This window comes from Arvicola amphibius, chromosome 10, assembly GCF_903992535.2.
Source record: "Arvicola amphibius chromosome 10, mArvAmp1.2, whole genome shotgun sequence".
Classification (NCBI taxonomy): domain Eukaryota; kingdom Metazoa; phylum Chordata; class Mammalia; order Rodentia; family Cricetidae; genus Arvicola; species Arvicola amphibius.
The window spans coordinates 46,108,549-46,133,136 of record NC_052056.1 but is presented as its reverse complement, the minus strand read 5'-3'; the positions used below and the strand labels follow the sequence as shown (position 1 = coordinate 46,133,136).

The 24,588-nt window shown below is 38.2% G+C and overlaps 1 protein-coding gene across 1 annotated transcript; it reads right to left on the bottom strand.

Annotated features, from left to right (window-relative positions):
- Positions 1 to 6,048: 6,048 nt before the first annotated feature.
- Positions 6,049 to 19,219, bottom strand: LOC119824240 (cell surface glycoprotein CD200 receptor 2-like). The gene is made up of 5 exons (XM_042055813.1): positions 19,147 to 19,219; positions 11,527 to 11,844; positions 11,165 to 11,413; positions 6,659 to 6,773; positions 6,049 to 6,070 (listed from the first exon to the last, which is right to left on the bottom strand). The coding sequence occupies exons 1-5, from the start codon at positions 19,217 to 19,219 to the stop codon at positions 6,049 to 6,051; spliced, it is 777 nt and encodes a 258-aa protein (XP_041911747.1).
- Positions 19,220 to 24,588: the final 5,369 nt, after the last annotated feature.

Below are 24,588 nucleotides of genomic sequence, written 5' to 3'. Positions count from 1 at the left end.
AGGTTGTTTCCAGGTTCTGGCTATTACAAATAATGCTGCTATAAACATAGTTGAACAGATGCTTTTGTAATATGATTGGGCATCTCTTGGGTAAATTCCCAAGAGTGGGATTGCTGGGTCCTGGGGTAGGTGGATCCCAAATTTCCTGAGAAACCTCCACACTGCTTTCCAAAGCGGTTGCACAAGTTTGCATTCCCACCAGCAATGGATGAGTGTACCCCTTACTCCACATCCTCTCCAGCAAAGGCTATCATTGGTGTTTTTGATTTTAGCCATTCTGACAGGTGTAAGATGGTATCTTAACGTTGTTTTGATTTGCATTTCACTGATTGCTAAGGAGGTTGAGCATGCCCTTAAGTGTCTTTTGGCCATTCGAACTTCTTCTGTTGAGAATTCTCTGTTCAGTTCAGTGCCCCATTTTTTAATTGGGTTCATTAGCATTTTAAAGTCTAGTCTCTTGAGTTCCTTATATATTTTGGAGATCAGACCTTTGTCTGTTGTGGGGTTGGTGAAGATCTTTTCCCAGTCAGTAGGCTGCCTTTTTGTCTTAGTGACAGTGTCCTTTGCTTTACAGAAGCTGCTCAGCTTCAGGAGGTCCCATTTATTCAATGTTGCCCTTAATGTCTGTGCTGCTGGGGCTATACGTAGGAAGCGGTCTCCTGTGCCCAAATGTTGTAGAGTACTTCCCACTTTCTCCTCTAACAGGTTCAGTGTGTTCAGATTGATATTGAGGTCTTTAATCCATTTGGACTTGAGTTTTGTGCATGGTGATAGACACGGATCTACCAGAAATGTCCAGATCCTATTGCCATACTCATGAATATCTTGCATCACCATAGAACCTTCACCTGGCATTGGATGGAGAAAATGACAGAGCCCCACATAGGAGCACCGGACTGAGCTCCCAAGGTCCCAATGAGGAGCAAAAGGAGGGAGATCATGAGCAAGGAAGTCAGGACCGTGAGGAGTGCGTTTACCCATTGAGACAGTGGGACAGATCTAAAGGGGGACCACCAAGTCCAGTTGGAATGGAACTGATGGAACAGGGGACCAAACCGGGCTCTCTGAATGTGGCTGATGGTGGAGGACGACTGAGAAACCAAGGACAACGACAATGAATGTGAACTCTACAGCATGGACGAGCTCACTGTGAGCCTTAACCTTCACCTGGCGATGGATGGAGATAGAGACAGAGCCCCACATTGGAGCACCGGACTGAGCTCCCAAAGTTCTGATGAGGAGCGGATGGAGAGAGATCATGAGAAAGTCAGAACCATGAGGGACACGTTCACCCACTGAGACGGCAGGACAGAACTAATGGGAGACCACCAAGTCCACTTGGAATGGGACTGATGGAACATGCGACCAAATCGGATTCTCTGAGGGTGGCTGATGGTGGAGGCTGACCGAGGAGCCAAGGACAATGGCGATGGGCTTGGTCTCTACGACATGGACGGGCTCTGTGTGAGCCTTGTCAGTTCGGTTGCTCACCTTCCTGGACCTGGGGGGAGTTGGGAGGACCTTGGTCTCAACATAGTGTAGAGAACCCTGATGGCTGTTTGGCCTCAAGAGGGAGGGAGTGGGGGTGTGGGTGGAGGGGAGGGGAGGGAAGGGGGAGGAGAAGGGGAGGAGATGGCAATTTTTAATAAAAAATAAATAAACTGGAAAAAAAAGCCACATCAATATTCTGCCTCAGGTATGGATTCCAAACCTCGAAGAACAAAAAAAAAAAAAAGAGTTAAGGATAGAAGAAACAGGTTACAGAATTTGCCTCCATACCTACAGAAAGCTACTGAGATCAGGAATATACTAAGGGTATAACTGAATGGAAGCCTAGTAGAGAGGCCATTGTGTGAAGCTGTGAGGTTGAAGCATAGATTTCCTGGGAGAACGAAAGATGTCAAAGATGCCAGAGTCATGGGATACCTGTCAAGGAGAGCTGCTAACAGGGAGTGGAACCAACCCAAGCGAAAGATGTATGTTGCTGTCAACAAAGCTGAACAGAGTTGGAGATCTGAAGAGTGTTTTGACATCAGACATGGAGATGCAGAGTTTGGAGTGTCCCAGCTGGTTTCCAGTTTTGTTCTGGTCCAGTATTCCCTTACTATGCTTCCTTCCCTCTGTTTTGGAAGGGTATGTTTATGCCATACCATTATACTTTGGAAGTATGTGATCTGCTTTTTTGTTTGGATATCTACAGATGATTACAGTTAAGAGATTGCATGGATCTCAGAAAATACTTTGAACATTAAAACTTTAAACATTGGCCGGGCGGTGGTGGCGCACACCTTTAATCCCAGCACTCGGGAGGCAGAGGCAGGTGGATCTCTGAGTTCGAGACCAGCCTGGTCTACAAGAGCTAGCTCCAGGACAGGCTCCAAAGCCACAGAGAAACCCTGTCTCGAAAAACCAAAAAAAAACAAAAACAACAAAAAAAAAACTTTAAACATTGCCAAGACTGTGATATTTTTTAAAAATCTTTTAAAGTTGGATTAATGAATGTTTGCACTATGGTGTTGTCATGGGGGCTAGGGAGTAGAATGTGGTAATTTGAATGTAATTGGCTATCATAATTCTAAAGTGACTTGCACTATTAAGAAATGTAGCACTGTTGAGTAGGTATGGCCTTGTTAAAGGAAGTATGTGACTGTGGGGACAGGCTTTGAGGTCTCTTTTACTTGAGCTTTGCTCAGTGTCAGTTGACTTCCTGTTGTCTACAAGATGTTGGACTTTCAGCTCTTACTAGTACCAGCACTACATGCCTACATGCCTACATGCTCACCACAATGATGAAAATGAACGGAAACTCTAAAACTGTAAGCAAACCACCCCAACTAAATATTTTAATTTATAAGATTTGTCATGGTTATGGTATCTCTTCACAGCAACAGGAACACTAAGAGCATTACATTTAAGAGAAAAGCAAAAATAATCCAAAATATGCACATGAGTAGAACACCACCAATTATAATGATAGTAAACTTCCTAATCGACCAGTTAAGTATTTATTTCAATTAGAATTAATATCAATTATGTGCAAAGTAAAATTCTAAATAGCATTGCTATGAAAGACATGGTTCATTCTCTATTACACCAAGATAATAAATGGATGGTCTAGGGCTAGTGGAGCAAATTTATGGCCATCAGGCCCAAGTTCTTCCATTTTTTTTAGTTCAATTAGTAACTTCCATTCACAGAACTATACATGGCTTATGTAACTCTGTGACCTCCAGGTTTCACACCAGTACTGCAATTGCACAGATACACTGGAAATCAATAAAAAAAATCTCCTATCTCTTTAAAGGGCTGTTATGAAAATGTCACCCATATTATTTGCCAGACCTAATTAATGGTCAGACTCAAATGCAAGAAAACAGAAAGAGGCTCTTAGCTATATCTGTTCTTATAAAATTAGAGCTATGGTATTGAGTAATGTGTGAGTTACTTTATGCCACAAATGTGCTAGCTGATAAGAAACCACAGGAAATCTTTGACAATGACTGTTCATTTGTCTAGGATTAGCACAGGATTATGTTTGATGATCATGATTCAACTTGCTCAAGAGTCTGAAGGAAAGATCACTCCTGGATCCTTGAGCTGACTCAACAGGGAGAGGAAAGGCTGGACTGACATGGACCAGCTGCTTTCTATTCTCATCCTCCAGCGGGTAGATCATACATATTCCCACAGAATAAAAAGCAGAAACACTCAGGATCTTTTGAGACCCAAACCCAAAACTGACAAACTATCATTTATATATCTTTTTATTGGCCAGAGTAAACTACTTGGAGTGAATGAAGACTGTCCATAAACTCCTTATGGAAAGAACTTTGACATCTACTAGAAACAAGACAAAAGAGGTGGGGTGAAGATTCAGTCATGAAGAGAATTATCTTTCACAAGTAGAACTAGGAAGAGAGACAATGACCAAGACACTTGTAATCTCTGACCCTGTATTTCCCAGTCTGTTACAAAATTATAGTACTAGATCTCTTAAATCTTAAAGCACTGACTTAAACATGAAGAAGTTGGAACGAAAAATAAAAGATAAAAAGAACTTCCCTTAGATGTGTTTAAGTGTCAATTATGAATTTATTTATTGCTTGACTCATACTGATTACCTACTATCAAAATAGGCACTAATTTTGATATTAGCACTATTCCTTGTTGTTAGTATTTTTTACTTTTATGCTTTTGCTCTTTGCACTTTGTGGGCTCCCAAGAAATCACATGGGGTCTTATTACTTATAAATGCACGGCATTAGCTTGGCTTGTTTCTAGCCCACTTTTCTTAACCTAAAAAATCCTGTCTACCTTTTGCCTCTGGGCATTTACCTTCCTATATCCCTTCTTTACTTCTGAATGCATCATTTGTTGTGTACCTGGGTAGCTGGCCTCAGATGTCCTCCTCCCCTGATTTTCTCACTCCTGTGATTGGATGCTCCTTCCCAGATTCCTCCTCCTATTTATTCACTCTGCCTGCCAGCCATGCCTATCCTTTCTCTACCCAACTATTGACCATACAGCTCTTTAGTAGACCAATCAGGTTATTGAGGCAGGCACAGTAACACACCTTTACAGAATGCAACACATTTTTGCATCATTAAACAAATGTTCCAGAGAATAAACAAATGTTAACGCATCTTAACAAATATTCTACAACAAAATAACACAATAAAACTTCATGCCATTTATTGTGTGCAGAGATTTGTGAAGTGTTCACCAATCCACACACTTTTTCCTTTAAAAAAAACTAGCCTACATTGTCTAGGCTTCTTACAAGTTAGTGTGGTCATAGGACTGAGCAGGTGGGCTTACTATTCCTGGACATGGACAAACTCATAAATTATCCCAAATACAATCCTCTCATCTCCCTAGTCACCCCTGAATATAAACTACTCTGAGAACAGGTTTGTAGAATAAAATATTAGCCTAGAGCAGCACCTCTTTGTTCTCTGCCCTGGCATGATCAACATGAGAGTGTGCAATGGACAAAGCTTAAAATTTTAAAGAACTACCTAAGGCTATGATTCAGGTATCTTTTTGTATCCGTCCCTAATTTTCTACCTAGACTTCTAATAAAAATAAAGGTAATACCACAAATCACTTGCCACTTTACTCAAGAAATAATTCTTTTAACTAAAAATTTATTTTTTATTATAGGACTACTATCTGTGTCACGTGAAGACAAGGTCTTGGTTTACAGTTATTCGGGTTCACCAGTATCATACCCTTACCCTCACTGATTCATCCTAATCCCTGTAAGTCACAGTGCAGACAGCCAAGGGGATTGAGACACTGGGGCTCTAAAGAGTAAGGGGTTTGGAAAACCAAAAAAAAAAAAAAAGAGTAAGGGGTTTTTCAGCGTTATCTCCATAACACTGGCAGTGCTTTCTTGAGGCTCAAATTTTAACATCTACTACTGTTAATGCAGAAATACCAACAAAAACAAATGGCTCCTAGCTATATATGTTGGCAGAGACTGCTTTTTCGTTCTGGGCTACCAATACCCAAAATAATCACGCAAAAAACTGTATTAATTAAAACACTGTTTAGCCTATTAGATTAGGCTTCTTATTAACACTTGTAGTTTAAATTAACTCATTTCTTTTATGCTGTATGTCACCATACAGACTGTGGCTTACTGGGTAAAGTTCTGGCATCTGTCTCCTTTGCCAGCTACATGGCATCTCTCTGACTCCCAGCATTAAGTTTAGTTTGTCTTCCTATCTCTATTCTGCCCTGCAAGAAGCCCAAAAACAGTTTCTTTATTTACAAATGGTTACAAAGCATATTGACAGCATACAGAGGGGAATCCCACATCATATATATTCAATGATTAATTCAAAAGACAACTGTCTAGCTACTTGGTAGCAAAAAAGCAAGAAAGGCCTGCTAGTGGCTGACTTGAAGGTGTTGCTTGTCATGGTATCTGAAAGTGTAACATTTATAATCATGTAAAATGATCTAGGAACAGGAGATCAATAGAAGCTATTCCTGGAGGATGTGGATGAAGAATATCCAGTCAGCACTGTTGATCACCACTAGCTAATCCTTCTTCTTCTCTGACCTGCAATGTGGGGAAGGGAGATAGTAGATAGCCATTCACACATGTATGGTGGTAAGATCCAAGCTTTTGTCTGTATATTTATACTGCATGACCGCAGGCTGTCATACGACATGTAACAACCATGAAGACATCAGGAGCAGGTAAGATGGATGTCAATGAGAAAGCTGATGGCAAATGGCTGTTTTCTTGTGCTGTGTCATCAGACTAATGGGCTTCAGAAATCTATATTTTCATTTTCTAGAAATAAACAAAATAAACCTTATAAAATACAATTAAGCAGAAATGAACAGAAACCTACGGGTGTCAAGAAACTTGTAAATCAATTTATAAAGTTCCTGCAACTTCATTTCTACCATTGGTTTCTGAAAGAGAAGGCTAGGCTAAGTCCCTCCTCAGAACTTCAGCAAGACAGAACTTTGCTAGCTAGCACTGTGGTTTTCTGTGCCTGTGCTCCAATATTTAAAGAAAACCCCATGCTGAAGAAGAACTGAGAGAACAACCATGATGCGGCCATATAACATACTTTCCCAGTCCACTGTGAGCTCAAACTTTTCTAGGAGTCTTAACATTGTAGTTTTCTGTTCCTACCTGAAATAATTTCTTTTCTGGAAGAAAACAAATCCTAGGATGAGCAGAATAATCCCCAGAAAGGAAAGTTTCACATAGAGAATGATCAGTAAAGAATGCAGCGGGATGGTGACACCTGTAACTACAGGAAAGGGTAAAGGACAAGTCAGTTCAATAATGGTTCTAATGAAGGAATTAAGACAAACAACTATAAAATCACTTACAGTATTCTTAAAGTTTTAGGGAATGTCAAAATCAGAAAATATTATCTATTATACTTCAAATACCACTCATATACTATTATTTCATGATCAAATTTAGTAACCTAGTCCAGATTTTATGATTGATAGGCATTAACAAATATTTTACAGTGAATACATGCAAAGTATTATTATTAATACTTCCCAGTTATATAAGGAAAAAGTTCACATGTAAACTTTATTTTATTTTAATGAAAATATAATTGCATCATTTCTATCCATTCCTATTCTTTCCTCCAACCTTCCAATGCTCCCTCTTAAATTCCTAAACCCTTTTTTCTTAATTGTTTTCTTTGCCTATTTTTACATAATATGCAAATGAAATCTGCTTAGTTTATGTTGCTTGAATGTACATGATTTCAGAACTGGCCACTTGGTATTGGATAACCAATTAGGGGGCCATTTCTGAGGGAATATTACTTTTCCCCTGAATCAGCACCCCTTAGTTATCTATAATTTGTCTAGGGGTGTCTTAGTTAGGGTCTTCATCACTGTGAAGAGACAACCTGACCATCACAACACTTATAAAGACAACATTTAATTAGAGTGGTTTGTTTATGGTTTGAGAGGTCTGGTCCATTTTTGTTACGACAGGGAGCATGGCAGCATGCAGGCAGATGTGATGCTGGGTCTGAGAGTCCTACATCTTGCAAGCAACAGTAAGTCAGCTGCCTCACTGGATGGTTCCTGAGCATAGGAAACCTCAAAGTCCACCCCCACAGTGACACACTTCCTCCAAGAAGACTACACTCACTCCAGCATAGCCACACCTCATTATAGTGCTGCTCCCTATGACATTATGGGAGCCAATTACATTCAAACAAACACAAGGGGTGAGGATCCATGAGATTTACTGCTATCTTGCTTGTATATCTATTGACAGTTGACTTGTTGAGGTTTCATGGGTGAAACTTTCCTGTCAGTTCCAGGAAACACAATCTTTTTAAAAAATGTTTTTATCTATTCATTCATTCATTTTACATAACTATCACAGTTTATCCTTCCCTCCTTTCCTCCCATTCCCTACTCTCCAGATCCTCTCTACCTCCCCCCAAACCACTCTTTCTCTGTTCCTGTTCAGAAAGATGCAGACTTCCCATGGGTATCATCAAAGCATCACATATCAAACTACCATTAGACTAAGTGCCTTCCCTTGTATTTAGGTTGGACAAGGCAATCCAGTGTGAGGAAGAGGTTCCTCCAGTCAGCCAAAGTGTTAGGGACTGTGATGCTCCCAGTGTCAGAGCCCAGCTACACAACAGTCACATATTAGATCAGTCCCAAAGAGCCTCCCTGGTTGTTGGTTCAGACTCTGAGATCCTATAAGTCAGGTTAAATGTTTCTGTGGGTTTTCTTTGAAGTCTTTGTACCCTTTGGCTTCTACACTCCTTCCTCCCTCTTTTCAAAAGGATTCCTGACACCCAGCCTAATGTTTGGCTGCTGATCTCTATATCTGTCTTCATCAATTACTGAATGAAGGCTCTCTGATAACAATTGGGGTAGTCAACAATATGACCATAGGACAAGGCCAGGTCAGACTATGTATCCACTACTGCTAGAAGTCTTACCTGGGATCATCCTTGTAGATTCATGGGGTTTTCCCCTGCATCAGATTTCTGCCTGATCCCCAAATGCCACCCTTTCCAGTGTTCTTGTTCAGTATTCTCAACTTCCATCTACTCCCCAAACCAATCCCTCAAATTCCCATACCTAAGCAAGCCCAGTCCACCCATGACATTTCTTCTTTCTCCCCTTCCCAGGAACATCCATGTGTCTTACCTTGGGTCCTTCTTGTTACCTAGCCTCTCTGGGTCTGTGGATTACAGCATGAATATGCTTTCTTTTACAGTCAATATTCACTTATGAGTGAGTACATACCTTGTTTCTTTTTATAGGTCTGGATTACATTTCTCAGAATGAATATTTTCCTATTTCCATCCATTTGCTTTCAAATTTCCTATTTCTCATTGTTTGTAACAGATGAGTAATACTCCATTATGCAAATGTACCACATTTGCTTTATCCATTTTTTGTTGAGGGGCATCTAGGTTGTTCTGTCTATTGCAAATAATGCTGCTACAAAAATAGTTGAGCAAGTATCTTTTTGGCATGATTGAGCACCCTTTGGGTATATGCCCAGGAGTGACATAGCTGGATCTTGAAGTAGATTAATTCCCAGTTTTCTGTCAAAATGGGTTTATAAGTTTGTATTCCCACCAGCAATGATGATATATCCCCCTTATACTATATCCTTTCAGCATAAGCAGTCCTTCCTGGTTTTGATCTTAGCCATTCTGGCAGGTGTAAAATGGAATTTCAGAGTCAGTTTGACATGAATTTCTCTATGACTAAGGACATTGATCATATCCTTATGAGTTTATCTGTCATTTGAGGTTCTTCTGTTGAGAATTTTCTGTTTAGTTCTGTACCCATTTTAAAAAATCAATTGTTTGGTTTGTTTATGTCTAGTTTCTTGAGTTCTCTATATATTTTGGAGATCGGGTCTCTATAAGATGTAGGGTTGCTGAAGATCTTTTTCCATTCTGTAGGCTGCTGCTTTGTCTTATTTACAGTGTCCTTTGCCTTACAGAGCTTTTCATCTTCAGGAGGTCCCATTTACTAACTGTCAACTTTAGTGTCTGTGCTACTGGTGTTCTATTCAGAAAGTTGAGGAGACACAATCATGTAGTAGATTTCCTGGTCCTATGGCTCTTTTAATATTTTCCCCCTCTTCTATAATATTCCCCAAGCATTAGGTATAGGAATAGTGTTTTATATGTATCCATGGGGACTGGACATCCTATGATCACTGTTCTCTGCATTTTGACCATTTGTAATGTCCTGTAATGGTCTTTCTGTATTACAAAGAAAACCTTCTTGGGAAAGAATTAAGAGCCACACTTATTGGTGGACATAGGGTATTTTGAATTTAGATATACATCACTCATGTTTAATGAAGGGCTGTAGTACACTCATCTCTAAGATCAATACCTCACATAACTTGGATATTTGGCTAGGTTTCTAGTACCAGACATGATCTTCCTCCTATTGATTGGGCCTTGCATATATTTGGACAGCTTTTGTTTGCTACCAAGATGTGGTTACCACTACTCAACCTTAGTGACCAGCCATGCTAGTCATTGTTGTGGTTCATAAGCTTCCTAGCTAGGTGGTACTACCAGTTGTTTCCATTTTGGTGCACCTTGCACACCCCTTTGGTGACTATGAATGTCAGTCTTCAGGGAGCAGGCTTTCAAGTCAAATCCACCTTAGGCCTTCTGAGTCCTCTGTCTGAAGGGCATCCCATGCAAACTTTAGACTTTTGAAAGGCATTATTCTTTTTTATTTAAAAAAGAGTTTTGAGAATTTCATACAATATATTTTGATCATATTGACCCACAATTCCTTCTCCTAACTCCTACCAGATGCATACCCTGCTTTGTTTCCCCACCAACTTTTCATCTTTGCTTTGTTGTCCACATACTCCTGAGTTGGGGCCGAGAGGAACAACAGCCTCAAAGGTAGCTGACTCTCTCTCCTCAAGAACCCGTTAACTGTCCCTAGCTCCTCATTTGTCAGTGCAGGGACTCAGGAGTGCCTTTCCACTCCATGATAAACATTGATTGGTTTCAGCTTGTGCTGGAAACTCATTGCTGGGAGCTTGTGAGTTTAGAGACCCTCACTGTCATGTCCAGAAGTCACTTCCTCTGACCTCTGAACTCTTAATTTACCAAAAGATCTTCTGTTTTTTTTTTTTTTTTGAGACAGGTTTCTTTTTTTTTCCCTTGACCAATTAAGATTTTTTGATTTATCCCAACACCATTTATTAAAGATGTTATTGTTATGATTTAAAAAGTGGCATAAATATTACACCATAACACAGAACTCAGGTGGAGGGAATTTTATTAAGGGAACATAAAAAGGGGAAGGGAAAGAGGGACAGGAGAAGCAGAAGAGAAGGAGAGAATGGGGATAGAGACAAAGAGACAGGGGAAGGAGGAGAAGGGTGGTAAAGGAGGAGAAGGAAGAAAGAGAAAGAGACAGAGAGAGAGAGAGAGAGAGAGAGAATAATAGATGGACAGAGAGAGGAGGCAGATAAAGTAGAAAGCATCCTAAAATCTGTGAACCATTCTACCAAATCACTGACCCTGATATACAATTTATAAAAACATCTTGACTTTATAGCTAGTTGATAAGAACTGCAAGTGATAGATCACTAAAAAGTTAAATATCAAGTATTTATTATTGAAAAAAGGGTGATACTTACCGTGATTCAGTTCTATGGACAGAGTCAGGTTGCCAGTCGGATGGGAAACAAAGCAGAACACAGCAGACACATTATTCTGTTCCCAGTGGTACATGCTCCTGACAGTCACGGTGCCATTGCTGTGTGATTCCTTCTTAGTGACGTGATTCCCATCTGGAGTCCAAAAGATCTGCGCAGCCGGCTTGCCTGCAATTGCCTCACAAACTGCTGTTCTGTTTTCCCCCGGAAGCAGGGTTACTGCTGGAGGCACTGTGGAGATGGAAGGGAGAAAAGATTCAGTCTGGTAACAAATTACAAAGTTGTTTGTTTCTATCTACAATCTAGTGACCTGAAATAGCACAATATGTGACCATGTCACTTACCTAGCACGTGGAGGTCATGTCTTTTTTGTAAATTCCCCATAGGTGTTACTATTTCACATGAATAAAGCCCGTCATGATCGAGGGCCACTGCATTGATCAGAAGGTCAGGACTCTGGTCAGGTGTGAAGGCCCAGGTGATTCTCTTGTCTGTACAGTTGGTTTCCTTGATCTCCTTTGTTTCTACTCTGTAGGATATTCTGCAGGGAGACTGGCCTCTGAGGGCTATGAACCATGTTACTAATAGTGCTTCTGTCATTGAAATAGCAGGGCAGCACAGCAGAACCTTTGCACCCATCTGTGCAAACAGTGTAGTGCTAACTGGACACACACAAAAAGAACAGGAAAAGGAAACATGTGTTAAGTTTGTCCATAACAGCGTATATGAAGTTACACTAGAGCATTGCTTGACTTTTGAATGTATTCCAGAAATACATTATTTTTCTCAAATTTCTTGTTTCTGTATGTTCAATCTATTAAAATTAAATACATTATCCACTTTCTAAACTAAAAATTCAAGGCCTGTGGGCTACATGCATTTCTCACCAAAAAACCTCCAATAACTGTGTACTGACTTAGAGTCCATGATGGATACAGGTTTACTGAGTGGTGATTACTCAACAAAATTATCTGTTATAGTCACTGTGACAAAAGAGTCAGTGATGTCACCACCTTAACAGGAGCAGAAGTCGCTGTGAATGAGCCTTGACTCTGATAGGCATTGTATCAACCATCTCAACTGTACAATTTCATTGTCACTTGCCTCTTTGGGGTCCTCAGGTCCTGACAAGTCACGTCAAATAAAGGTAAGCTAATTAGATAACGAAGGGTCCTTTAGCACAGACTCGGGAGGATGCTAATCCCATAGCCTTTCTTACTCTTAAGACAGCAAAGGTGCAGAGGCCATCGTTCAGGTCTCTCCTGCCATAACTCTCACATCACCAGATTCTCCCATTCATCCTACGTCTATCTAGAAGCTAAAGCATTAGGTACGGTTTCTAAGCAAGGTGAGCTCTCCATTCCCCCAGCACTGGCCACAGGATAGAGAGGAACAGTACCTTCTGCCTCACAGAGTGAACCACTCTGTGATTTTTGACTCCCATTCATACAACTTGACTCTAGAAAATATTAAATAAGAATGTTTAAATATGTAAATCATTGTAAGGAAATAATTAAAAGTTTAATCATCACTGATATTTGAAACCTTGGATGTTGCTTTTTAAATATATTAATCTATTATTTCCCATTTATGAATGACCTTATTTTGTCAAATAGTTTGTATGGTAACCCTGCTTTCCTTATTTTAGCTCCTTGCCAGGTCCAGTGTAGGCATGCACTAATTTGGACTAAAGAATGCAGATCCACAAAGATCAGGTAAAGAAATCCTTTGTTATCAGGAAATAGTGCGGGAGAATTGTCTGTATTCTGTCAATCATGTTTTAAATAAATGATGATTGGCCAGGCAGGAAGTATAGGCAGGTAAACCAGACAGGAAGTAGAACAGGAGAATGCTGGGAAGGAGGAAGCCCAGTCCTCACCAGTCCTGCCAGACCACAGAAGAAGCAAGATGTAATCTATCCAGCTGAGAAAGGTACCGAGCCATGTGGCTAACATAGATAAGAACAATGGGTTAATATAAGCTACAAGAGTTAACAAGAAGCCTGAGCTAATGGGCCAATCAGTTTTATAACTTATGGAGATCTCTGTGTGATTTTCTTTGGGGCTTGCCGGCTGTGGGGTACCGGGCAGGACAGAAAACCCAACAAGCCAGCCCTTATGCTACAAGGAAATGCCTTATGAAGCATCTTGCAGGCACCAATGTGAAATTTGGTTCAATCATTCCCAGTCAGAATTGGGTAAAGCCCTCCACAGAGCAATTAAAAGACTCAATACCTATTGTAAAAGCTATACTTCTCTGGATGACAGAACAGTTTTGGTAGATAAAACAAAATAGTCAGGAGAAACCATAAAACAAGTATTTGGAGAAACTTCTACAGATGATCAAAGACTTAAGATAAAAATACAAATTAAATAGCATTGAAATTGAGGGTTTGTTAGACATGGTGCAGATGTAACAGTGATTCCACCAAAATCTTGGCAGCCAAATTTGCCTCTTCATGTAAATGGTCAACTTCTAGGAACTGGAACTTTATCTTATGCAAAACAAAGTGCAAGATGGGCTGAGTGTATAGAGCCAGAAGGACAGATAGGAAAATTAAAAACCATATGTGGCTACCATAGCAATGAGTTTATGGTTACATAATTTGTTGCAGTAAAGGGAAACACATAGTAACATTCCTTTTTCTATCTCAGAAACAAAGCATAAATTAACAAAAAGCTTCTGAGAAATATTAAAAAGTTTTATCAAAAAGAGTCACTGACTATGCAGGTTGTACATAAGCAGGGCATACCAGCTGCTGATCTTTCCTACCAACAGCCCACCCTTTAAAATGGTTAAATGACAAACCTGTTGGGTGGAACAATGGCCTCTGACATCAGAAAAATTACAGGCATTAGAACAGTTGGTGTACAGGAGCAGTTAAATGCTCAGTATACTGAAGAATTGACTAGTCATTTGAATTCTCCTATATTTTTTATTAAAAAGAAATCTCAGAAATGAAGCATGTTAACAGATTTAAGAGCCATAAATAAGGTGATTCAGCCAGTGGGCTCTTTACAGCCTGGAATTCCCTTGCCCTCATTATTATGTAAGGGTGGTCTATTATGCTGATTGATTAAAAGGGCTGCTTTTTCACTATACCTTTAGAAGAAAAGGATAAAGAAAAAATTGCCTTCACAGTGCCTACCTATAATTCCCAGTCTGTTAAATATACCATTGAAAGATTCTTCCACAGGGAATGTTAAAGAGCCTCACTTGTGCCAATATTTTAACAATAGCCATTAGAACTAATTTGTAAACAGTTTCCTCAATCTGTAATTTGCCTTTCCAGAAACAGATACTTTGGGAAAAAAAACATTTAATGAAGAGAATTTTGCCTTGTTGGGGATTACAAATTGCTCCTGAAAAAACTCAAAGAAGAGAATCTATTAATTATTTAGTACATAAGACAAGTTTACAGAAAATTCAACCACAACAGTACAAATCAGGAAAGATCAATTGCAAACTCTTAATTATTTTCAAAATTTGCTGGGAGATATTAACTGGCTATGCCCACAATTGGATTAAGAATTCAAGCTCTAAGAACTTTTTTCAAAATTTATGGAAAGCAGGATGTCTTATGATTGCTTTTGCTTCTACAGGAGAAGAAATTATATGGATACCATCAAGATTGACATACATCGTATTCCAACAGGAGACACCTCTTTATTAATTAATTCATTTATTTATTTTTGTTTTTGTTTTTTGAAACAGTGTTTCCCTATGTAACTTTGGAACCTATTCTGGTCACTCTGTAGCCCAAGCTGGACTTGAACTTATAGAGATCTGCCTGCTTCTGTCTCCTGAGTGCTAGGATGAAAGGCATGCACCACCACCGCCTGGCAACACCTCTGATTCATAGAACAGCTTGGTCGTTCAATCAAAAATAACTTCTAAAATTAAGAAATGCCTTCATTTGGTCAAGTAAGAAAATAATAATGATAAAAGTAACTTTTATTATTAAAATATAACACTGTTCCTGTTGCCAAAAGGCTACTTTGTCTTAACAGAGATATAACCTGACAAAAAAGAAACTCCCTAAAGTTAGGGTTGGGAAAAGGTTTTGTTTTTGTCTGTCCAGGAGAATAAAAGCATCCAACTAAGGAAGCTGAAGATCACTGGATACAAGAGACATCTGAAAAAGAAGGATGAATTGTCCAGAGAAAAATGTACCAAGAAAAAGAATAAAATTGTCCTAATTGTATAGTATATTTCTAACAGGATAATATTTCATAATTCTTCCCAAATATTTGTTTCTGATGCTCTCTATAAACATAAAAGTCAAATGGTCTATTGATGGTCCTAATTCAATTAAAAATCAAAGCCAGCTTTGGGGTTGGAACATGGCTTCCTCTTTATCCAAACCCAAGCAACATTGTTAAAGGAAAATTCAAAATCTCTGTCTCATGTAAGAAAAGCCACCTGATATGGGACAAAAGAAAGCCAAAATTAAGGGGCTATTTTATTATCTATCACTAAGGCATAAATATTACTTCTAAAGCTATAAGATTACTATACATATTGTAATTTATATATAATATATTATAAACACGTATAATATACTTTATATAATTGTCTAATTTTATCTATATACTACTATTTATTTAATAATATATTATATGTTAATAATATATAAAGTAATAAGTTAAAAATATATCTTTAAAACTATGTCATGATATTAATGGTCATATAGAGTACTAACTAATTCTAGAAATAGGCTTCATCTAGCTTCATGTACAGGCTGAGTCTGAATTAGGTAACTATGAATTAAGTTTGTGTACCCTGGAATACTTAATAGATTGTGGCTCTTTAAGCTCTCTGAGATCTGCTGCATATGACTTTTAAAATGTTTTTCTGCAGTGAACCATGACCAATCCTAATATGACACTTGAAGTCTCCCCAAAGATGATGAGACCCCACAATGACAATTCTACCTGGATTATGATAACACCATTAAGCTAACAAACATCACACAAAAATTGAATTTGAAATACAAATTTCTCAGGCCAATTTCAAGGCAGTTAGTTGAGATTGTCCAGGCTGACAGATTATCCATCTGAGATTTCAAGTAAGTCCTACACTTTTCATAGCCCACAGACTAAAAAAAATAAATACAACTAGCTCTTCCAGGACTTAACCATTATCCTGATTTTCTCCAGGCTTTCTAAAGAGTCCATTACCACCAGACAGCAGAAGAAATGTTAAGAGTATGAATCCCACATTCCCAAAAGGTGGGGTGGTCACTCAGTGAATTTTGAATGTCTGTCATCATTTAGGAAGATTGGTTGTAAATTGTTATAGGTCATGGTAAGGGAGCAAAGTAAGCAAGGGACATTGGATTCAAGGATCTCTTTCAAAAATGTAAGGGTGGAAAGGATATGATAAAGGATACAGAAAGGATAGAATTAAAGGATAGATTATAGAATCCACTTTAAACTAAAAAGTATCTATTGCTATACAATATTTTATAGTAGTATGGATTTTGTATTTTGTTACAAATTTAAGGTTATTTCTGATAGAACACACTTTCTATATATGTTTACATTCTTGTATAAGATATTTTTGTATATTGATAGAAAATTAAGGTTATCTTCTTATACTGTACATATGTTTTTACTCTTGTTTAAGGCACAGTACTATACAGATCATTTAAAATGTAATGTGTAGCCGGGCGGTGGTGGCGCACGCCTTTAATCCCAGCACTCGGGAGGCAGAGGCAGGCGGATCTCTGTGAGTTCGAGGCCAGCCTGGTCTACAAGAGCTAGTTCCAGGACAGGCTCTAAAAAAATCTGCAGAGAAACCCTGTCTCGAAAAAAAACAAAAAATAAAAAAATAAAAAAAAATAAAATGTAATGTGTAATTAAGAAATATAGAGCAGTAGTTAGTCATTTATAATAATCAGAGTTATATTAAGTATGTTTTCAATGTTAAACATATATATATAATACATATATATATATATATATATATATTAGATAGGTGGTCTTTAAATATTTCAGAGATCTACAGAATATGGCATTTAAGATATCTCAATAACCTAAGGATTTTTGTGACAATAAGACTTGTCTGATCCTGGAGGCACCAATATACTTCATAAAAGAATGATGAACTTCAAAGAACCTCCACATTAAGATTGCTCTTGTTGAGACAAGGTTGGCCATTGGCCATGAGATTGCTCTTGCCTCTACTGCTGAGAGTATGCTGTCTAAATTGGATGATCAGGACATAAAAGGTGACTGCTGAACTTTGCCAATAAAGGTAGCACAGTCCTTCAAAATTTCTGCTTCACAGAAAAGTCTGTCAGATGCATTGTAGGTCTGAAGGCCAAAGATGGATGCCCCAAAGTTAGAGAGAAACCTTGGGAGACTGTCAGGCAGTCAACAGCTTCTGTCATTTCTATAGCTTTGGAAGTTATTTGCACTGCACTTCCTATTTACTCAGGTAATATTAAATCCTTCTCGGGTCTCTGATAAAGTTGAAGATGAGATAGTTAGAGTTACAGTTTTCCTTGTTACCATATTTAGAAAAGAAACTCACAAAAGAGGCATAAATTATATAAGGTTGAGAAACATATAAATTTAAAATACTTATCTAAGAAAATGTTTTGAGGTCTAAGAAGATAGTTTTGGGTTGGTAAGGCAAGTTAAGATAGAAGGTGAATTAGGAACAAAATTGAACTCCCCACAATAGGATAGATAATAGAATCGCTTTTCTGAACTTGCCAAATACAGTAAACTGAGAATTTTGAGCATAGTCATCATTTCATAATTGCTATTGTACATGTTCTTAGTGCATTAGAGTTAAAACCCTTTGTTTTTATTTAGACAAAAGGGAGGAAGTGATAGGGACTATTTGATTACACTGTGAACCCCAAGTTTGCATTTGCATTGATTAAGTAAAATTAATCATGGGTCAGGAGACTGAGTTAGCAACTAGTATACAGAAATTAATCATAGAGCATCAGTGGGCATTCAGTGAAGATAGAGAGACACAGGAAGTAGAAGGGATAGAGTGGCAAAGCTTTTTTATATTTTGGTGGAGAAGGACTCATGCTTTATGGAAATGCCAACAAGGAAAGAAAGTTAGATAGTTATAACCCAGCCTCTCTGAGCTAGCATTTTTTCAATCCAGCCTTTGAATCTTCAGTCTTATTTATAAATAGAATGATAAAGGTTTCATTAAAGCTACCTTTAGTGGCAGTGCCAGAACCAGTGCCTCTGAGAACAAGCCTCCTGCCAGGCTGTACCCTGAGTGGCCAAGATGCTGCTAGACAAGCAGGCCAGTAACCAAGAAGTTGCAAATGCTGGCTGAATGTCAGTAGATTAAAGCACAGCCATTGTGCTGAAGTTAAAACAGTAGTTATCACCTAATTGAAGCAATTTGCTCTAATAATAAATATACAGATGAAGAAACAGTCGTTCTCAACACCTTTAGGGACATAAAAGTTCATCCTCTCTTTTCCTGATTTCAACCTTGTGACTGAACAGCAGAAATGATGCAAAACAGAGGTAGGAGCAGGGTAGATGTCCTTTCCACTGTCTACTTTCTGGTTATATGGTTCCTAAAACCTACATTCATCCTTTCCTTGGGTTCTGCAGAATTTCTCACAATAAAATAGCCCTAAGCCAGGCAAGGATGGACAAAGGAGGAAGCAAGAGAATCATGAATTTCAGGGTAGCTGCCCACACACTGAATTTGGGGGTCAGCCTGGGTTACATTGTGATATACCATATTTAGGATAAGAAATAAAAAAATAGCCTTAATCAACTTCAAACTCCATTTCCAAAAATCTTTTCTATGATAGTCTCATGCTGAGGTGACTTGAATATGAATTGCCCCCAGGGGCTCATATTTAAACAAGTAGTCATTAGTAGGTGGCACCGTTTGAGAGGGATTACAGATGTGGTCTTGATGGAAGAAATATGTAGATCTGGGTGAAAGCTCAACTTAGGCCCAGTAACTACCTCTTTTTGCTGCCTGCATATTCAGACCCAAATATAGAGCACTCAGCTGCCATGTCTGCTTGCATGCCTCCATTCTCCCAATGGAGATAATGGAGTAAGGCTTGGAAACTGTAATGAAGTCCCAGTTAAATGTTTTTCCTTTATAAGAGTTGTCATGGTCATAGTGTCTCTTCACTGCCTAAGACAGATGCTTTCCAAGAAATAATTAAAGACACATGAAGAAAATAATAGAATTATTTTATTATCCTGACATACTTATGCTGCTATCTAATATGAGGCACCATCATGTTTTTTTAAATAGTAGAATTGAACTTATTGTAAATGCACATCTCAAGTATAAAAACAAAAGAACCCCTGTGCTAAGTAACAAGAGACAACAAAAGTACATAAGATATTAAATAAAAAAATAAAAGGATACAAAGAAAACTGTCAATCTCTGATCCTTGAGAAGCAATCCCTCAGGCTCCTACCTAGCACTGCAACAGAACACTAGGTAGTGCATCCCATCCTCCAGGTTTAAGCCTTCTTTGAATTCCACTGACCATGCCTTCCTAGCCTTCCTTTCCCCACTCCTTGCTACAATCCAGCCTCCTACACCTCAGGCATTCCTGTGTAAACACCAGCCAAGCAGGCCACTAAACAGGCCAACACACAGATATCACACACTGAAAAATCCAGCAATAAACAGAAACCAAAGAACTAAAGCTCCATCTAACAAAGACAAATTCATAAATAAGCACCTAGACTTATAATCACCCCCAAACAAGCTGCCTGGATGCCAGACTAAGATCACAATCAGTAACAGCCAGGACAATATGTTGACACTAGAGACTTTGAATATATCTGAATATTTGAATATATCTGAAGCACAAGAAAAATATCTTAAAACTAACTAACTATATGAAGATGATAGAGGTCCTTAAAGAGGAAATTAATAAATTACTTAAAGAAATAAAAAAACACAAGCAATGGAAGGATATTAACAAACCCCTTGAAGAAAGTTAAAACACACACACACACACAAGCAGTCAGAATAAATGTATAAATGTGTTAAAGACAGACAAGAGAAGATAAACAGTTAATAGACATGAATAAAATTGTTTAAGTCCTGAAAGTAGAAATTATAGCAATAAATAGACCCAAACTGAGGGAATTCAGCAAATTTAAAGTTTAGAAATTCAAACAGAAAATACAGAAGCAAGTTTCACAAAGAGAATATAAGAGATTGAAGATAGGATCTCAGACACTGAAGACAGAATAGGAGAAATAGTTACATTGGTCAAAGAAAATATTAAATCTAAAAACTTCTTGACACAAAGGAATTCTGGGACACCATGAATAAACCAATCCTAAGAACAATAGGAGTAGAAGAAGCAGAAGAATCCCAGGCCAAAGACCAAGAAAATATTATTAACAAAATCATAAAAGAATCATTTCCTATACAAAAGAAGGAGGTTTCTGTAAAGGTAGAAGAAGACTATAGAACAACAGATACAATAGAACATGAAACAATGTTCCTTTGCCACATAGTAATTAAAGTACAAAACCTACAGAACAAAGAAAGAATTTAAAAACCACAAAAGAAAAATACCAAGTAACATATATAGACAGACCTATTAGAATTAAACCTTACTACTCAATGTAGACTCTAAAAGCCAGAAGCCCTAGACAGATGTCTTGCAGAATCTAAGAGACCATGGATACCAGTGCAGACCTATACCCAGCAAAACTTTCAATCACTATGACGAAGAAAACAAGATATTTTATGATAAAGTCAAATTTTAACAATATTTATTCACATATTCTGTCCTACAAATTGTGCTAGAAGGAAAATACCAGCCTAAGGTTAATTACACCCATAAAAGCACAGGAAACAATCTCACACCAGCAAAATCAAAAAATGAAAAACACACACACACATATACACACATATATCACCACACCACTAATGCCATGACTACCAACAAAATAACGAGAACCACTAATCATTGGTCATTGATATTTATTTCTCAGTGCCCATAGTTTCAATTCCCCAATAAAAAAGACACAGATTACGGCATGGACGGGCTCTGTGTGAGCCTTGTCAGTTTGATTGCTCATCTTCCTGGACCTGGGGGGAGTTAGGAGGACCTTGGACTTAACATAGTGTAGGGAACCCTGATGGCTCTTTGGCCTGAAGAGGGAGGGTGTGGGGGTATGGGTGGAGGGGAGGGGAGGGGGAGGAGGGGAGGAGATGGAAATTTGTAATAAAAAAAATGAGAAAAAAAAGACACAGATTAGCTGAGTGGACACAAAAACAGGATTTATCCTTCTGCTGCATCCAAAAATCACATCTCAACATCGAAGATAGATAAACCTCAGAGTAAAATGTGGGGAAAAGATTTTCTTAAGAGGCAAGCTGGTGTAGCCATTCTAATATCTAACAAAATAGACTTCAAACCAAAATTACTCAAAAGAGATGGGGAAGAACACTACGTACTCATTAATGGAAAAAATCTACCAAGAAGACATTTCATTTCTTAAATCTATATCCCAAACACAAAGACACCAATGTTTGTAAAGGAACAGTTACTAAAGCTAAAATCACACCTTGATAGTGGGAGAATTCAATACCGTGTTCTCACTAATGGACAGGTCCTTCAGCCAAAACTAAAAAAAAAAAAAATACTGGAGCTAACAGACATTAAGAACCTAATGGACCTAACAGAAAACTACAGAACATGTCACTCAACACAGAAGAATATACACTCATCTCAGCACATAATGGAACGTTCTCCAAAATTGACCATATACTCAAAGCAAGTCTCAAGAGAAAAAAAAATTGAAATAACCCCCTGCATCCTACCAGACCAGAAGCTACATTCCAACAACAACGGAAGCAACATAAAGCCTACAAACTCATGTAAATTGAAGGACTCTTTACTGATTGATTATTGGGTCAAGTCAAAAATGAAGAAATTAAAGACTTCCTAGAATTCAATGAAAATGAATACACAATTTAACTAAACTTATGGAACACAATGAAAGCAGTGCTAAAAAGAAAGTTTATATCACTAAGAGCTTACATAAAGAAATTGGAGAGATCTCATGAGCAACTTAGCAGAACACCTGAAATCTCTAAGACAAAAAGAAGCAAGCTCAACCAAGATGAATAGATGGCAGGAAATAATCAAATTCAGGGCTGAAATCTGTAATGTTTGTTTTATACTTTTACTTTTTTTTTACTTTTTGAAGCTCTTTTGTTCTTTAGGAGGCCCACTACCCAGCTCTCAAATAAATTACATGGAGGCTTATACTTTCTTATAAATGCCTGGCTTTAGCTTGACTTGTTTCTTGCCAGTTTTTCTTAAATTATTCCAACTAGATTTTTTCCTCTGGGCTTTTTCCTTTTCTTCTTTATATTTTACTTTTAATCTTAACTCCTTCTTCTCTTATAGTGTGGGAAGTCCTTCTATTTATGTGTTGCTTTTATTGGTTAATGAATAAAGAAGCTGCTTTGGCCTATAATAGGGCAGAATAAAGCTAGGCAGGAAAACTAAACTGAAAGCTGAGAGAAAGTAGGTGGAGTCACTGAGACACCATGTAGCTGCCACAGGAGACAGATGCACCAGAACCTGGCTGGTAAACCACAAGTCAAGTGGTTAAATATAAAATAATAGAAATTGGTCAATTTAAGATATATGAGCTAGCTAGCAATATGCTTAAGATAACTTGCCAAACAATGTTTTAAATAATACAATTTCCATGTGATTATTTTGACTCAAGGCAGCCAGAAAATGAGTAAACAGCCTCTGCCTATACTCTTCCTCCTTATTTTTTCCCAAGATTTCTCCTTCTACTCATATTCTCTGCCTGACAACCCTGCCTAAACCCAATGCTTGGGAGGCAGAGCCAGGCAGATCTCTATGAGCACAAGGTGTGGTGGCACATACCTTTAATCCCAGCACTTGGGATACAGAGGCAGTTAGACTTCTGTGAGTTCAAGGACAGCCAAAGATACACAAAGAAACCCTGTTTTCAAAAAAAGAAGCAAAAATAAAAAATAAAATAGAGTTTAAAATAAAGCCACGTAAAGATGAAAAATACACAGAAAGTCTAGATACTGCATGCTATTGTGTTGTCTTTATAAATTCTTTGATGGCTGAAGGAGCAAAAGCTGCTAAAGCTTCTGTCAGTTTAAGTCGTCTCATTTTACATCTGGCTGTTCTATTTACAAGGCCGGAGCTTCTCTCTGAGAGTAGTGTCCTGGCTATCCTTGATAAACTACAGATGTGAACTGAGTTAACCTTTAGGAGACAGAGATACGTGACCTCTGGGTTAGGCACTGTCTTGTTATGGGAAACTGGCACCATCAAAGGAGAGGCAAGAGGCTCCAGTATATACTGCCTGGAGGTTCCAGGAGAGACAGTGGACAAGGTACAAACACTACTTTAACTAATGAGCTTTGATAAGGAAGGTTGTAAAGTATCTGTATCTGAGTTTTACCATGAGATAGTGTGAAAACCTTTCTGCTATTTTCTAAGTTCCCAGCCTAAGAACCAATTATTCTAATTTATTAACACTCTGATATTACTAGCAGTCCCTTTTTCTAACTAATTGTTAAAGAAATCTGTTTTCTTACAATTAGTGACATTCACTGTAATCCCCTCTGAAACATATTTCATGATAGCTGCCTAGTTACCTATTGATGTTAGAACACACTCCCCCCTCTTAGGGTCTCTGTTGACTAGCCCACTGGTCAGAGCAAGATCATAAAAATTCCTTTTTTCAGACCTAATGCTTGGTGCCCATACTATGAAAAGGTGGATTCAGAAACCAGCCTTTGGCCACAGCCTAACAAACACCACCTCTGGCTGTGGTCTCAGCTAGCTGATAAGCTTCTATGTTCCACAGTGTTTTTTATTTTTAAGTTTGTTTCTGGTTTTCCTGGAATCTGATTTCTGGAATAAAGTTTGTTTCTGGGTTATTAGACTTTGGTGGTCTGTCCCCATCTTTGCAAGACTCCCATGGACCCAACAACAACAAAAAAAGAGGCAGCCTACTGATTTGGAAAAAGATCTTCACCAACCCCACATCAGAGGACTGATCTCCAAAAGAACTCAAGAAATTAGAAATCAAAATATCAAATAATTCAATTTTAAAATGGGGTATAGGTCTAAAGAGAGACTTCCCAACAGAAGAATTTAAAATGGCTGAAAGGCATTTTTTATAACATCTTGGCATTTACACTGTTCTGCTTTGTAGCATAACAAATTGCTGCTCTGTCTGCTATCCTTCTCCTAATCCTATCAGCAACCTTAATGTAAATACAGTGTTTCATTCTTTCTTTTTTATTGTACCTTTTGTTCCTCAAAGATGCTGCCCGAGAAGGACAGTTTCATACACATGCATAAAAACATAAACCCAAAGGTTTTTAAACATAGTCAGTGTGAAGACTATGAA